Source organism: Bombina bombina, chromosome 7 (genome assembly GCF_027579735.1).
Source record: "Bombina bombina isolate aBomBom1 chromosome 7, aBomBom1.pri, whole genome shotgun sequence".
Lineage (NCBI taxonomy): Eukaryota > Metazoa > Chordata > Amphibia > Anura > Bombinatoridae > Bombina > Bombina bombina.
The window spans coordinates 457,577,333-457,593,391 of record NC_069505.1 but is presented as its reverse complement, the minus strand read 5'-3'; the positions used below and the strand labels follow the sequence as shown (position 1 = coordinate 457,593,391).

At 43.9% G+C, this 16,059-nt stretch overlaps 1 protein-coding gene across 1 annotated transcript in view; it reads left to right on the top strand.

The window, feature by feature from the left end:
- Positions 1 to 16,059, top strand: part of LOC128666709 (oocyte zinc finger protein XlCOF6.1-like) — a 109,541-nt gene that overhangs the window by 25,820 nt on the left and 67,662 nt on the right. The window contains exon 4 of the mRNA XM_053721451.1: positions 5,587 to 5,670. Coding sequence (XP_053577426.1) covers positions 5,587 to 5,670 — 84 coding nt within the window. The remainder of the gene's footprint in view (positions 1 to 5,586; positions 5,671 to 16,059) is intronic.

Below are 16,059 nucleotides of genomic sequence, written 5' to 3'. Positions count from 1 at the left end.
GCCTCCGGGGCCAGGGGAATCTGCCAGTAACCTTTGCAGAGGTCAATAGTGGTCAGGTAATTTCCCCTGGCTATACGATCGAGTAGCTCGTCTACCCTGGGCATAGGGTAAGCGTCCGTCACGGTATTTTCATTGAGCCTCCGATAGTCTACGCAGAACCGGGTGGTCCCATCTTTCTTGGGCACCAAGACAACTGGGGAGGCCCAGGGACTATCGGAGGGCTCAATTACCCTGAGCTGGAGCATCTCATCGATCTCCTTCTTCATTCCTGTCCTAACTGCTTCGGGGATTCGGTACGGAGCCTGGCGCAAGGGAGCTTGTCCCGGAGTATCTACCTGGTGGGTGGTTAAAGTAGTGTACCCTGGCTTCGGGGAGAAGGTGAGGTGTTTGGACTGGAGGAGTTGGTTGAGCTGCTCCCTTTCAGTGGGGCTAAGTCGGTCCCCTATCTGAACCTGCGCCACTATACCTGTGGGGAGGCTCTTTTCTAATAGGTCTGGAATGGGTAAACTGTCGGGGTCTTCCTGAGGGGAACAACATACGGCCGTCACGTTCTCTGGTCGCTCAAAATATTCCTTGAGCATGTTTACATGGAATGTCTTTCTAAGATTGTTGTCGTCGCAGCTAGCTATCACATAAGTGGTGTCTCCCCTTTTCTCTACGATCTGGTAGGGACCCTGCCAGGACGCCTGCAATTTGTCTGTCTTCACCGGCTTAAGTACTAACACCTTTTGTCCTATGGTGAAGATTCTCTTTCGGGCCCCCCGATCGTACCATACTTTCTGTCTTCTCTGGGCCAACTGGAGATTAGCCCGCACGGATTTGGCTAATTGCTCCATTCGGTCCCTGAGTTCCAGCACGTATGGCACAATGGGGACACCGTCAGCCTCCATCTCTCCCTCCCAGTGCTCCCGGATCAGGTTTAGGGGTCCCCGTACCTTTCTTCCGTAGAGCAACTCGAAGGGAGAGAACCCTGTCGTTTCCTGGGGCACCTCCCGATAAGCAAATAGGAGGTGCGGCAGGAAGCGTTCCCAGTCTCGGTATTCCTGAGTGAACGTCTTGAGCATTTGCTTGAGGGTCCCATTGAACCTCTCACACAGCCCGTTCGTCTGGGGGTGGTATGGGGAGCTCAGGAGGGACTGAATTTTGCAAACCTGCCAGAGTTGTTGGGTCAATTCAGCCGTAAATTGGGTGCCTCGGTCGGATAGGATTTCTTTTGGAAATCCTACCTGGGAGAACACCTGTACTAGTGCATTCGCTACCGTATCCGCTTGTATGTTGGATAGGGCGACAGCCTCTGGGTACCTGGTAGCTTAGTCCACTACAGTAAGAATGTATCGCTTACCGGAGGGACTAGGGGTAGCCAGTGGTCCCACTAGGTCAATAGCAACCCGGCTGAAGGGTTCCTCTACAATGGGCATATTTACTAGCTGGGCTTTAGGGTGATCGCCTCGCCTTCCTACTCGTTGACACACATCGCAGGTGTTACAGTAAGTTCTAACGTCAGCGTGCACCCCTGGCCAAAAGAACGTGTGAGTAATGCGGTGTAGGGTACGGGTAACGGCTAGGTGGCCTGCTAAGGGGATGTCGTGGCCTATTTTGAGGATTTCTTGACGGTATTTGTGGGGCACTACCAGCTGTCGCCTATGCTGTCCCCTTTTCTCTGTCCAGCGGTATAGTTTCCCTTTTTCCCATAAGAATGTTTCGTTATCTGCCCCGCCCCCTCCGGTCTCTGCTCGTTCCCGGTACTTTTGTAAGGTCGGGTCAGTCTTAGACTCTGCCTCGAAAGCATCTGGGGTGTCCCAGGGTATGGGGCCTAACCTGTCAGGCAAGGTCGGGGTAGGTCTTACCTGTGTCTCCCGCACTGGTGAGAGCTCTCGCTCCGTCCGGGCTTGGGCCCGTGTAGTCACTGGGTCCGCCTCGTTGTTGCATACTGGAGCATAGGCAGAAGTCATGGGGCCCAAATCGTTGCCCAGTAGTACTTCGGCAGGTAAATTATCCATTAGGCCCACGTTCACAGCCCCCTTTCCCGCTCCCCAATCAAGATGCACTTTAGCTGTTGGAATTTTGTACACATCCCCCCCCGCCACTCTAACGGCCACAGTCTGTCCGGATCGCTTGTGCTCTGGCACCAAATGACTCTGTACCAGCGTGATAGTAGCCCCTGTGTCTCGCAATCCCTCGGTAGATCGCCCCTCGAGCCATACCCTCTGCCGATGGTGCTGGCGGTTATCTGAGGCAGCATATACAGGGTCTGCCTCGTGAAGCGGCCCCACATATCCCTCCATAGGGGCCTCTTGGTTAACACAGAGGGCCCGGGCCGGACGATAGGACCCAGAGGGGTAATTGTAATTCCTGGGTGTCTGGTGCGTATTAAGGGGGCAGCTAGCCATGAAATGCCCTGGTTGCTTGCATCGGTGGCAAGTCGGTCTGGGACGCTCAGAGCTGTTATTGGGTGGTCCTGAGTGTCGGACGGGCCCTGTGGGCACCGGGGCTCTGAATTCAGCACGAGGGGGTGCACGGTAAACCTCTTTGGGTTCGACCCGTGCTGGAGCTCGGTAGTTCATGGGTTCGTGAAGACGGGAGTCATAATGTTCATCGGCCAATTTGGCTGCTTCTTCTAAGGTAGAAGGCCGCCTGTCTCGCAGCCATTCCTTCCCTTGCTGTTCCATGCCATTATAAAAATGTTCTAAGAGAAACAATTGTAAAATTTCCTCCCCAGTCACCGCTTTACTTCCGCTCAGCCAGTGATTTGCCGCTCTCCGCATTCGGTGCGCCCATTCCATATGGGTATCGTTAGGCTTCTTTTCCGTGCCCCGAAACTGTCGGCGATACGTGTCCAGAGTTACAGCGTACCGTCGCAACAGTGTCTCCTTAACTAGCTCATACTGTGTCACTTCCTCAGCACCCAGAGTACGAAAGGCTTCCAGGGCTCGCCCGGATAGTTTCCCAGACAATATCGTGGGCCACTCTCTGTTGGGAATCTGGTGCAGGGCACATTGCCTTTCGAAGTCCGCCAAATATTCATCAATCCCTGTCTCGCTCTCTAGGAAGGGTCGAAATGCCGCATAGGGTATCTTGGGCCTCCCAGCATTTTCGACAGGGATGATTACCTGCGGGGCTTCAGCATTGCGGTGTGCGTTCGCTAGGTTGAGTTCGTGGGCTCGAGTCTCTCGTATATCCTCGTCTGCCTCCGCCATCAACTGCTGTACCAATTCCATGGAGGGGTTCGGCCCGTATAATGAGAGCCTTTCCCGAACAATCCTGCTTTTTTCGTCACTAATCGTGGTCGGTGTTTCCGCCATTGTGAAGCTCTGATCCAGTTTGGTCAATTCTGCGATCAGCTCTCTCCTCGGCCGGTTGCTGGCGTACCCCCCTCTGCTTTCAAGTAAATCCTTTAGGGTTGTACGTTTCAATTTTTCGTAAGCGATCTCCATCCGTTCTGTACCTCTCCTAGGAAATCCAGGAAAATCCCGCTGCTGCCGCCAAATGTTACGGTTACCCTTAGTCTCGCTGAGAGATGGACCGCTTAGTAGCCTGGATCCCTATTGCTAAAGAGGGGAGAAGCTGCTTTCCATAGTATTCTATATGAGTCTCGCAAATATAGAATAATCTCCCTTAGCTGCAGTACAGCTAGGATACCCTTCTGCCCACAAAAACGAGTCAACGCTGCGATTGAGGGTCAAACAAGAACTCAGGACTGGGATGCCCAGCCTGCTTTTTATTAAGGTTACATGCACACAGGGCACTCCCAGGGGGAGAGGGGGGGAAGCACAAAATCCCCCATCACACATTTAGATAGAGAGCACTGTCCTTTGACAGGCCACAATAGGATTACAGTACTTAAGATAACAAGTTTACAAGTTCATCTTATCAATTAGCAGTCTGGCTCCAGAGGTGATTAGACAATGGGATTGGTTATCACTAAACTTAGAGCTGAGGCCAGCAAATGTGTATTTAGGCAATAGTTTCTAAAAGCTGAAAAAAAAGAGTTAACTCTTTATGAAATGATACTTGTTACGGTTTTCTTGGAGCCCTTCTTAGGTGCTGGCTTGCTGGTTCAGGCATTGCTGCTGGGAAATAAGCTCTTCACAACAAAATAACTAATGCTTCTGTAACAGTCCCCCCTTATCCTCCTTTCTCATTATCTATAGGTATTGGGGTTATGAGTTTTGTCTCCCACTAATAACTTTTTGTTCAATTTCAGTCACGCTATTTCCACTTTAAGTTGATAGTATTTCAGTTTCGAGTTTCTAAATCAAAGTTCCTATATTAACATTATCCTTTTATTGATTCTTACCTTCCATGTCAGTTAAGTTAATATTTTGGGTACATTTATATGGGAATTATGCTTCCTTTAATGTATAATCTTTTCATTCGCAATCCATTAATACTTTTAAATGTATTACTAACTTATGATTATATTTCACATCTTTTTTTGTGTTTTTTTATATACCCTGAATTATTTGAAGTATAACATGTCCTTTGTATATAAGCTTTGACATATGAGGGTTCCTTTGCTACTCCTTTCCCTACAAGGTGTACAGGAGTAAGGGGTTAATTGACACTAAGTTACTACAGCTGATTTTTATATCTGTTTTAAACTATGGCTGTGTTTTTGGGCGTTATTTAAATCCTGATCTCTCTGATTGTAGTTAGGCTATGACTACGGCTTCTGCTGAAACGCGTATGCTTAACACAGCTGTACTCTAACTTTTGTACTGTCCTGTTTTCTAATGGTGGAGTAACCATGAACTTTTAAAATACCCATATGGGTGGAATAAATGTTACGTTTTATTTTACTATGGACTTGCTCAGTTTTCTTTTTCCAGTTAATGATTTTTGTCACCATATGGTGGTCTCCTACTCGCATAACCTGTGGTTTATGTCCCTACAGGATGTGTCCCTGAGAGACCTTTACTTGTTACACAGATTGTGATTTATGTCCCTGAGAGACCTTTACTTGTTACACAGATTGTGATTTATGTCCCTACAGGATATGTCCCTGAGAGACCTTTACTTGTTACACAGATTGTGATTTATGTCCCTGAGAGACCTTTACTTGTTACACAGATTGTGTTTTATGTCCCTACAGGATATGTCCCTGAGAGACCTTTACTTGTTACACAGATTGTGATTTATGTCCCTACAGGATATGTCCCTGAGAGACCTTTACTTGTTACACAGATTGATTTATGTCCCAACAGGATATGTCCATGAGAGACCTTTACTTGTTACACAGATTGGGATTTATGTCCCTGAGAGATCTTTACTTGTTACACAGATTGTGATTTATGTCCCTACAGGATATGTCCCTGAGAGACCTTTACTTGTTACACAGATTGATTTATGTCCCTACAGGATATGTCCATGAGAGACCTTTACTTGTTACACAGATTGGGATTTATGTCCCTACAGGATATGTCCCTGAGAGACCTTTACTTGTTACACAGATTGTGATTTATGTCCCTACAGGATATGTCCCTGAGAGACCTTTACTTGTTACACAGATTGTGATTTATGTCCCTACAGGATATGTCCCTGAGAAACCTTTACTTGTTACACAGATTGTGATTTATGTCCCTACAGGATATGTCCCTGAGAGACCTTTACTTGTTACACAGATTGAGCATAGAGAGGAGCCGTACGTGAGCAGTTTTCCTAATACCAGAGGTGAGTAATAAATTCCTATGTGACAGTTTACCATAAAGTAACTTTTCTTGTTTAGTAAACTGATCTGCTGAGGACCATAAATCTTGTCTCACCCTAATAGTACTCACCAACAAAGAGTTGTTCCATTTTACTGAGGACCATATATCCTGTCTCACCCTAATAGCACTCACCAACAAAGAGTTGTTCCCGTTTACTGAGGACCATATATCTTGTATCACCCTAATAGCACTCACCAACAAAGAGTTGTTCCCTTTTTACTGAGGACCATATATCCTGTCTCACCCTAATAGCACTCACCAACAAAGAGTTGTTCTCGTTTACTGAGGACCATATATCCTGTCTCACCCTAATAGCACTCACCAACAAAGAGTTGTTCCCGTTTACTGAGGACCATATATCTTGTCTCCCCCTAATAGCACTCACCAACAAAGAGTTGTTCCCTTTTACTGAGGACCATATATCCTGTCTCACCCTAATAGCACTCACCAACAAAGAGTTGTTCCCGTTTACTGAGGACCATATATCCTGTCTCACCCTAATAGCACTCACCAACAAAGAGTTGTTCCCTTTTACTGAGGACCATATATCCTGTCTCACCCTAATAGCACTCGCCAACAAAGAGTTGTTCCCTTTTACTGAGGACCATATATCCTGTCTCACCCTAATAGCACTCACCAACAAAGAGTTGTTCCCGTTTACTGAGGACCATATATCCTGTCTCGCCCTAATAGCACTCACCAGCAAAGAGTTGTTCCTTTTTACTGAGGACCATATATCTTGTCTCACCCTAATGGCACTCACCAGCAAAGAGTTGTTCCCTTTTTACTGAGGACCATATATCTTGTCTCACCCTAATAGCACTCACCAACAAAGAGTTGTTCCCTTTTACTGAGGACCATATATCTTGTCTCACCCTAATAGCACTCACCAGCAAAGAGTTGTTCCCTTTTACTGAGGACCATATATCTTGTCTCACCCTAATAGCACTCACCAACAAAGAGTTGTTTCCTTTTACTGAGGACCATATATCCTGTCTCGCCCTAATAGCACTCACCAACAAAGAGTTGTTCCCTTTTACTGAGGACCATATATATTGTCTCACCCTAATAGCACTCACCAGCAAAGAGTTGTTTCCGTTTACTGAGGACCATATATCTTGTCTCACCCTAATAGCACTCACCAACAAAGCATTGTTCCCTTTTACTGAGGACCATATATCTTGTCTCCCCCTAATAGCACTCACCAACAAAGAGTTGTTCCCTTTTACTGAGGACCATATATCTTGTCTCACCCTAATAGCACTCACCAACAAAGAGTTGTTCCCTTTTACTGAGGGCCATATATCTTGTCTCACCCTAATAGCACTTACCAACAATAAGTTGTTCCCTTTTACTGAGGACCATACATCTTGTCTCACCCTAATAGCACTCACCAACAAAGAGTTGTTCCCTTTTACTGAGAACCATATATCTTGTCTCACCCTAATAGCACTTACCAACAAAGAGTTGTTCCCTTTTACTGAGGACCATAAATCTTGTCTCACCCTAATAGCACTCACCAACAAAGAGTTGTTCCCTTTTACTGAGGACCATATATCTTGTCTCACCCTAATAGCACTTACCAACAAAGAGTTGTTCCCTTTTACTGAGGACCATAAATCTTGTCTCACCCTAATAGCACTCACCAACAAAGAGTTGTTCCCTTTTACTGAGGACCATATATCTTGTCTCACCCTAATAGCACTTACCAACAAAGAGTTGTTCCCTTTTACTGAGGACCATAAATCTTGTCTCACCCTAATAGCACTCACCAACAAAGAGTTGTTCCCTTTTACTGAGGACCATATATCTTGTCTCACCCTAATAGCACTCACCAACAAAGAGTTGTTCCCTTTTACTGAGGACCATATATCTTGTCTCACCCTAATAGCACTTACCAACAAAGAGTTGTTCCCTTTTACTGAGGACCATAAATCTTGTCTCACCCAAATAGCACTCACCAACAAAGAGTTGTTCCCTTTTACTGAGGACCATATATCTTGTCTCACCCTAATAGCACTCACCAACAAAGAGTTGTTCCCTTTTACTGAGGACCATAAATCTTGTCTCACCCTAATAGCACTCACCAACAAAGAGTTGTTCCCTTTTACTGAGAAAGGACAGAACCCCAGAGTCTCTCCTGATACCTGATGTTATTCTTTTTGTTCTGCTCTCCTAATAAGAAGGGCAGTTAGAGCTATTGGGCAGACATTGGCCCCTATTTATCATAGGTCTTGCGGACCTGATCCGACAGTGCGGATCAGGTCTGCAAGACCTCGCTGAATGCAGAGAGCAATATACTCTCCGCATTTAACATTGCACCAGCAGCTCACAAGAGCTGCTGGTGCATTGCCGCCCCCTGCAGACTCGCGGTCAGTCAGCAGGGAGGTGTCAATCAACCCGATCGTACTCGATCAGGTTGAATTGCGGCGATGTCTGTCCGCCTGCTCAGAGCAGGCAGACATGGTTATGAAACAGCGGTCTTTGTTACCGCTGCTTTATAACTGCTGTTTTTGGCGAGCCTACAGGCTCGCCAGAAACACAGGGCAGAACGGAGCTTGATAGATGGGCCCCATTATGTTATATACAATATGTGGTAACATTTATTTATTTACTGGTACAAATATCTCAGCATTTTATTTGTGTTATGTGTTGTAACTGGAGATGACGGCTTTCTGTTATATGGAACCTGAATTGTGTTTTTTTTACTACCTTCATTCTTATCCACATTTATCAGACAATGTTTATTTTATTTTTGGTCTCTGTCTGAGAGTTTATTGTGAAGATAGATGTATAGTGTTAATTATATGTCTTACTCACTGCAACCCTTAGAAAGCCAAGTGGCTTAACCACTAAAGATACTGGTCCCATATGCTGTTTGTGCACTGGAGAGACTGGTGTTTATATAGTTCCACTAATAACTCTTTATGCACTAGAAATATCTGGAGAGACAGGTGTTTATATAGTTCCACTAATAACTCTTTATGCACTAGAGAGGCCTGGAGAGACAGGTGTTTATATAGTTCCACTACTAACTCTTTATGCACTAGAGAGGTCTGGAGAGACAGGTGTTTATATAGTACCACTAATAACTCTTTATGCACTAGAGAGGCCTGGAGAGACAGGTGTTTATATAGTTCCACTACTAACTCTTTATGCACTAGAGAGACCTGTAGAGACAGGTGTTTATATAGTTCCACTAAGAACTCTTTATACACTATAGAGGCCTGGAGAGACAGGTGTTTATATAGTTCCACTAAGAACTCTTTATGCACTAGAGCGGCCTGGAGAGACAGGTGTTTATATAGTACCACTAATAACTCTTTATGCACTAGAGAGGCCTGGAGAGACAGGTGTTTATATAGTTCCACTACTAACTCTTTATGCACTAGAGAGGTCTGGATAGACAGGTGATTATATAGTTCCACTAATAGCTCTTTATGCACTAGAGAGACCTGTAGAGACAGGTGTTTATATAGTTCCACTTATAACTCTTTATGCACTAGAGAGGCCTAGAGAGACAGGTGTTTATATAGTTCCGCTAATAACTCTTTATGCACTAGAGAGGCCTGGAGAGACAGGTGTTTATACACTATAGAGGCCTGGAGAGTCAGGTGTTTATATAGTTCCACTAATAACTCTTTATGCACTAGAGAGGTCTGGAGAGACAGGTGTTTATATAGTTCTACTAATAACTCTTTATGCACTAGAGAGGTCTGGAGAGACAGGTGTTTATATAGTTCCACTAATAACTCTTTATGCACTAGAGTGGCCTGGAGAGACAGGTTTTTCTATAGTTCTACTAATAACTCTTTATGCACTAGAGAGGTCTGGAGAGACAGGTGTTTATATAGTACCACTAATAACTCTTTATGCACTAGAGAGGCCTGGAGAGACCGGTGTTTATATAGTAACACTAATAACTCTTTATGCACTAGAGAGACCTGGAGAGACAGGTGTTTATATAGTTCCACTAATAACTCTTTATGCACTAGAGAGACCTGGAGAGACAGGTGTTTATATAGTACCACTAATAACTCTTTATGCACTAGAGAGGCCTGGAGAGACAGGTGTTTATATAGTTCCACTAATAACTCTTTATGCACTAGAGAGACCTGGAGAGACAGGTGTTTATATAGTAACACTAATAACTCTTTATGCACTAGAGAGACCAGGAGAGACAGGTGTTTATATAGTTCCACTAATAACTCTTTATGCACTAGAGAGACCTGGAGAGACAGGTGTTTATATAGTACCACTAATAACTCTTTATGCACTAGAGAGGCCTGGAGAGACAGGTGCTTATATAGTTCCACTAATAACTCTTTATGCACTAGAGAGACCAGGAGAGACAGGTGTTTATATAGTAACACTAATAACTCTTTATGCACTAGAGAGGCCTGGAGAGACAGGTGTTTATATAGTTCTACTAATAACTCTTTATGCACTAGAGAGGTCTAGAGAGACAGGTGTTTATATAGTTCTAATATTAACTCTTTATACACTAGAGAGGCCTGGAGAGACAGGTGTTTCTATAGTACCACTAATAACTCTTTATGCACTAGAGAGGCCTGGAGAGACAGGTGTTTATATAGTTCCACTAATAACTCTGTATACGCTAGAGAGGCCTGGAGAGACAGGTGTTTATATAGTTCCACTAATAACTCTTTATGCACTAGAGAGGCCTGGAGAGACAGGTGTTTATATAGTTCCACTAATAACTCTTTATGCACTAGAGAGGCCTGGAGAGACAGGTGTTTATATAGTTCCACTAATAACTCTTTATGCACTAGAGAGGCCTGGAGAGACAGGTGTTTATATAGTTCCACTAATAACTCTTTATGCACTAGAGAGGCCTGGTGAGACAGGTGTTTATATTAGGGTTGCACCGATACCGATACTAGTATCGGTACCGATACCAAGTATTTTCATGAGTACTTGTACTCGTGCAAATGTACCGATACTTAAACCGATACCTCCACTTCCTACCCATATGCTATCTTGTGGCATTTTTTCAAACTGCATGTTCCCATTTCATTTTAAACTAAAGTGGAGACTAAACTAAAAATTGTTTACTACTGTTGTGCCAATACAAATTGCTGTTATTTGTATTATTGTAGTAGAGATCACTGTACCTCGTTCAGACAAACCCCTGAAGTACTGGGCAGTTAATAAACAGATTTCCAGCTCTGGCTAAAATGGCCCAAAAATATCTTTCTGCCCCATGCAGTAGTGTGGAAAGTGAAAGACTGTTCAACTTAGAGTCGAACCTTCATACAAATGTCAGATTGATGTTATATAACAGCCCTACAATCCAATTGCATCACCCCTTTAAATGTAATATTTTATTGTAATATTTTTTATTTATAAACATGTTCAGTGAACTTTGTGACAAATAAAACTGTTTTATTATTTCATAATGTCTTTTGAATTACAGTCCTCTATAATTATAAAGAAGGAATCTTAAATTATTATTACTGTATTGTGCTTGGTAAAATGTCACATGACATTAAAATAAAGTATCGGTAATTGGTATCGGCGAGTATTTGAAAACAAGTATCGGTACTTTGTACTCGGTCATAAAAAAATGGTATCGGTGCAACCCTAGTTTATATAGTACCACTAATAACTCTTTATGCACTAGAGAGGCCTGGAGAGACAGGTGTTTATATAGTTCCACTAATAACTCTTTATGCACTAGAGAGGCCTGGAGAGACAGGTGTTTATATAGTTCCACTAATAACTCTTTATGCACTAGAGAGGTCTGGATAGACAGGTGTTTATATAGTTCCACTAATAACTCTTTATGCACTAGAGAGGCCTGGAGAGACAGGTGTTTATATAGTTCCACTAATAACTCTTTATGCACTAGAGAGGTCTGGAGAGACAGGTGTTTATATAGTTCCACTAAGAACTCTTTATGCACTAGAGAGGCCTTGAGAGACAGGTGTTTCTGTAGTTCCACTAATAACTCTTTATGCACTAGAGAGGCCTGGAGAGACAGGTGTTTCTGTAGTTCCATTGATAAATCTGTATTCACAAGTGAGGTCTGGAGAGACAGGTGTTTATATAGTTCTACTAATAACTCTTTATGCACTAGAGAGGTCTGAAGAGACAGGTGTTTATATAGTTCCACTGATAACTCTTTATGCACTACAGAGGCCTGGAGAGACAGGTGTTTATATAGTTCCACTAATAACTCTTTATGCACTAGAGAGGTCTGGAGAGACAGGTATTTATATAGTTCCACTAATAACTCTTTATGCACTAGAGAGGCCTGGAGAGACAGGTGTTTATATAGTTCCACTACTAACTCTTTATGCACTAGAGAGGCCTGGAGAGACAGGTGTTTCTGTAGTTCCACTAATAACTCTTTATGCACTAGAGAGGCCTGGAGAGACAGGTGTTTATATAGTTCCACTAATAACTCTTTATGCACTAGAGAGGCCTGGAGAGACAGGTGTTTCTGTAGTTCCACTAATAACTCTTTATGCACTAGAGAGGCCTGGAGAGACAGGTGTTTCTGTAGTTCCATTGATAAATCTGTATTCACAAGTGAGGTCTGGAGAGACAGGTGTTTATATAGTTCTACTAATAACTCTTTATGCACTAGAGAGGTCTGAAGAGACAGGTGTTTATATAGTTCCACTGATAACTCTTTATGCACTACAGAGGCCTGGAGAGACAGGTGTTTATATAGTTCCACTAATAACTCTTTATGCACTAGAGAGGCCTGGAGAGACAGGTGTTTATATAGTTCCACTAATAACTCTTTATGCACTAGAGAGGTCTGGAGAGACAGGTGTTTATATAGTTCCACTAAGAACTCTTTATGCACTAGAGAGGCCTGGAGAGACAGGTGTTTCTGTAGTTCCACTAATAACTCTTTATGCACTAGAGAGGTCTGGAGAGACAGGTATTTATATAGTTCCACTAATAACTCTTTATGCACTAGAGAGGCCTGGAGAGACAGGTGTTTATATAGTTCCACTAATAACTCTTTATGCACTAGAGAGGTCTGGAGAGACAGGTGTTTATATAGTTCCACTAATAACTCTTTATGCACTAGAGAGGCCTGGAGAGACAGGTGTTTATATAGATCCACTAATAACTCTTTACGCATTAGAGAGGCCTGGAGAGACAGGTGTTTATATAGTAACACTAATAACTCTTTATGCACTAGAGAGGTCTGGAGAGACAGGTGTTTATATAGTTCCGCTAATCACTCTTTATGCACTAGAGAGGTCTGGAGAGACCAGTGTTTATATAGTTCTACTAATAACTCTTTATGCACTAGAGAGGTCTGGAGAGACCAGTGTTTATATAGTTCTACTAATAACTCTTTATGCACTAGAGAGGCCTGGAGAGACAGGTGTTTGTATAGTTCTACTAATAACTCTTTATGCACTAGAGAGGCCTGGAGAGACAGGTGTTTATATAGTTCTACTAATAACTCTTTATGCACTAGAGAGGCCTGGAGAGACAGGTGTTTAAATAGTTCCACTAATAACTCTTTATGCACTAGAGAGGCCTGGAGAGACAGGTGTTTATATAGTTCTACTAATAACTTTTTATGCACTAGAGAGGTCTGGAGAGACAGCTGTTTATATAGTTCTACTAATAACTCTTTATGCACTGGAGAGACAGGTGTTTAGTGTATAAAGAGTTATTAGTGGAACTATATAGAGAGGCCTGAAGAGACGGGTGTTTATATAGTTCTACTAATAACTCTTTATGCACTAGAGAGGTCTGGAGAGACAGGTGTTTATATAGTTCCACTAATAACTCTTCATGCACTAGAGAGGTCTGGAGAGATAGCTGTTTATATAGTTCTACTAATAACTCTTTATGCACTGGAGAGGCCTGGAGAGACAGCTGTTTATATAGTTCTACTAATAACTCTTTATGCACTAGAGAGGTCTGGAGAGACAGGTGTTTATATATAGTTCCGCTAATAACTCTTTATGTACTAGAGAGGCCTGAAGAGACAGGTGTTTATATAGTTCCGCTAATAACTCTTTATGTACTAGAGAGGCCTGAAGAGACAGGTGTTTATATAGTTCTACTAATATCTCTGTATGCACTAGAGAGGCCTGGAGAGACAGGTGTTTATATAGTAACACTAATAACTCTTTATGCACTAGAGAGGCCTGGAGAGACAGGTGTTTATATAGTTCTACTAATAACTCTTTATACACTAGAGAGGCCTGAAGAGACAGGTGTTTATATAGTTCCACTAATAACTCTTTATGCACTAGAGGCCTGGAGAGACAGGTGTGTTACGGTTACCCTTAGTCTCGCTGAGAGATGGACAGCTTAGTAGCCTGGATCCCTATTGCTAAAGAGGGGAGAAGCTGCTTTCCATAGTATTCTATATGAGTCTCGCAAATATAGAATAATCTCCCTTAGCTGCAGTACAGCTAGGATACCCTTCTGCCCACAAAAACGAGTCAACGCTGCGATTGAGGGTCAAATAAGAACTCAGGACTGCGATGCCCAGCCTGCTTTTTATTAAGGTTACATGCACACAGGGCACTCCCAGGGGGAGAGGGGGGGGGGAAGCACAAAATCCCCCATCACACATTTAGATAGAGAGCACTGTCCTTTGACAGGCCACAATAGGATTACAGTACTTAAGATAACAAGTTTACAAGTTCATCTTATCAATTAGCAGTCTGGCTCCAGAGGTGATTAGACAATGGGATTTGTTATCACTAAACTTAGAGCTGAGGCCAGCAAACGTGTATTTAGGCAATAGTTTCTAAAAGCTGAAAAAAAAGAGTTAACTCTTTATGAAATGATACTTGTTACGGTTTTCTTGGAGCCCTTCTTAGGCGCTGGCTTGCTGGTTCAGGCATTGCTGCTGGGAAATAAGCTCTTCACAGCAAAATAACTAATGCTTCTGTAACAGTGCTCCCTTTCTGTGGAACACTCTGGCAGACACGGTCTGACCCCTTTTCGGGGCAGACTAAGGCTGTCCAGACCGCTGGTTATGCGGGGCTGAGGTCGGTTTGTCTGGACAACCCGTCGGCGTTGCCATTCTGTTTCCCAGGTCTGTAAGTAATGGTGAAATTGAAGGGTTGCAACGATAAGCTCCAACGTAATAGCCTGCCGTTATCTCCAGAGACCCGGTTCAGCCACACCAACGGGTTATGGTCGGTGACCAGAGTGAACTCCTGACCATATAAATAGGGAGTCAATTTCTTTAATGCCCACACCAAAGCCAAACACTCCTTTTCGACCGCTGCATAGCTGACTTCGCGGGGCAGGAGCTTCCGGCTGATGTAGGCAACTGGATGCTCCCCTCCATCTTCGCCTACTTGGCTGAGGACGGCTCCCAGCCCGAACATGGAAGCATCTGTATGGACGATAAAACGTTTGTTAAGGGCTGGGGCCGCCAAGACAGGAGCGTTAATTAGAGCATTTTTGAGAGCCTGGAAAGCCGTTTCACAGTGGGGAGACCACAGGACCTGTCGAGGTAAGTTCTTCTTGGTCAAGTCAGTCAGGGGTTTGGCAAGTGTGCTGTAGTCTGGTACGAACCGTCTATAGTACCCTGCCGTGCCCAGGAAGGCTAGGACCTGAGTCTTAGTGATGGGGGTGGGCCAATTGGCGACAGCTTCTATTTTGGCCGGCTCTGGTCGCTGCTTTCCACACCCCACCCGGTGACCCAGGTACTGTACCTCGGCCATCCCAAAGTGGCATTTTTCTGGCTTCAGAGTCAGGCCAGCAGCCCGGATCTGATCTGTTACAGAAGCATTAGTTATTTTGTTGTGAAAAGCTTATTTCCCAGCAGCAATGCCTGAACCAGCAAGCCAGCGCCTAAGAAGGGCTCCAAGAAAACCGTAACAAGTTTCATTTCATAAAGAGTTAACTCTTTTTTTTCAGCTTTTAGAAACTATTGTCTAATCACCTCTGGAGCCAGACTGCTAATTGATAAGATGAACTTGTAAACTTGTTATCTTAAGTACTGTAATCCTATTGTGGCCTGTCAAAGGACAGTGCTCTCTATCTAAATGTGTGATGGGGGATTTTGTGCTTCCCCCCCTCTCCCCCTGGGAGTGCCCTGTGTGCATGTAACCTTAATAAAAAGCAGGCTGGGTATCCCAGTCCTGAGTTCTTGTTTTGACCCTCAATCGCAGCGTTGACTCGTTTTTGTGGGCAGAAGGGTATCCTAGCTGTACTGCAGCTAAGGGAGATTATTCTATATTTGCGAGACTCATATAGAATACTATGGAAAGCAGCTTCTCCCCTCTTTAGCAATAGGGATCCAGGCTACTAAGCGGTCCATCTCTCAGCGAGACTAAGGGTAACCGTAACATTTGGCGGCAGCGGCGGGATTTTCCTGGATTTC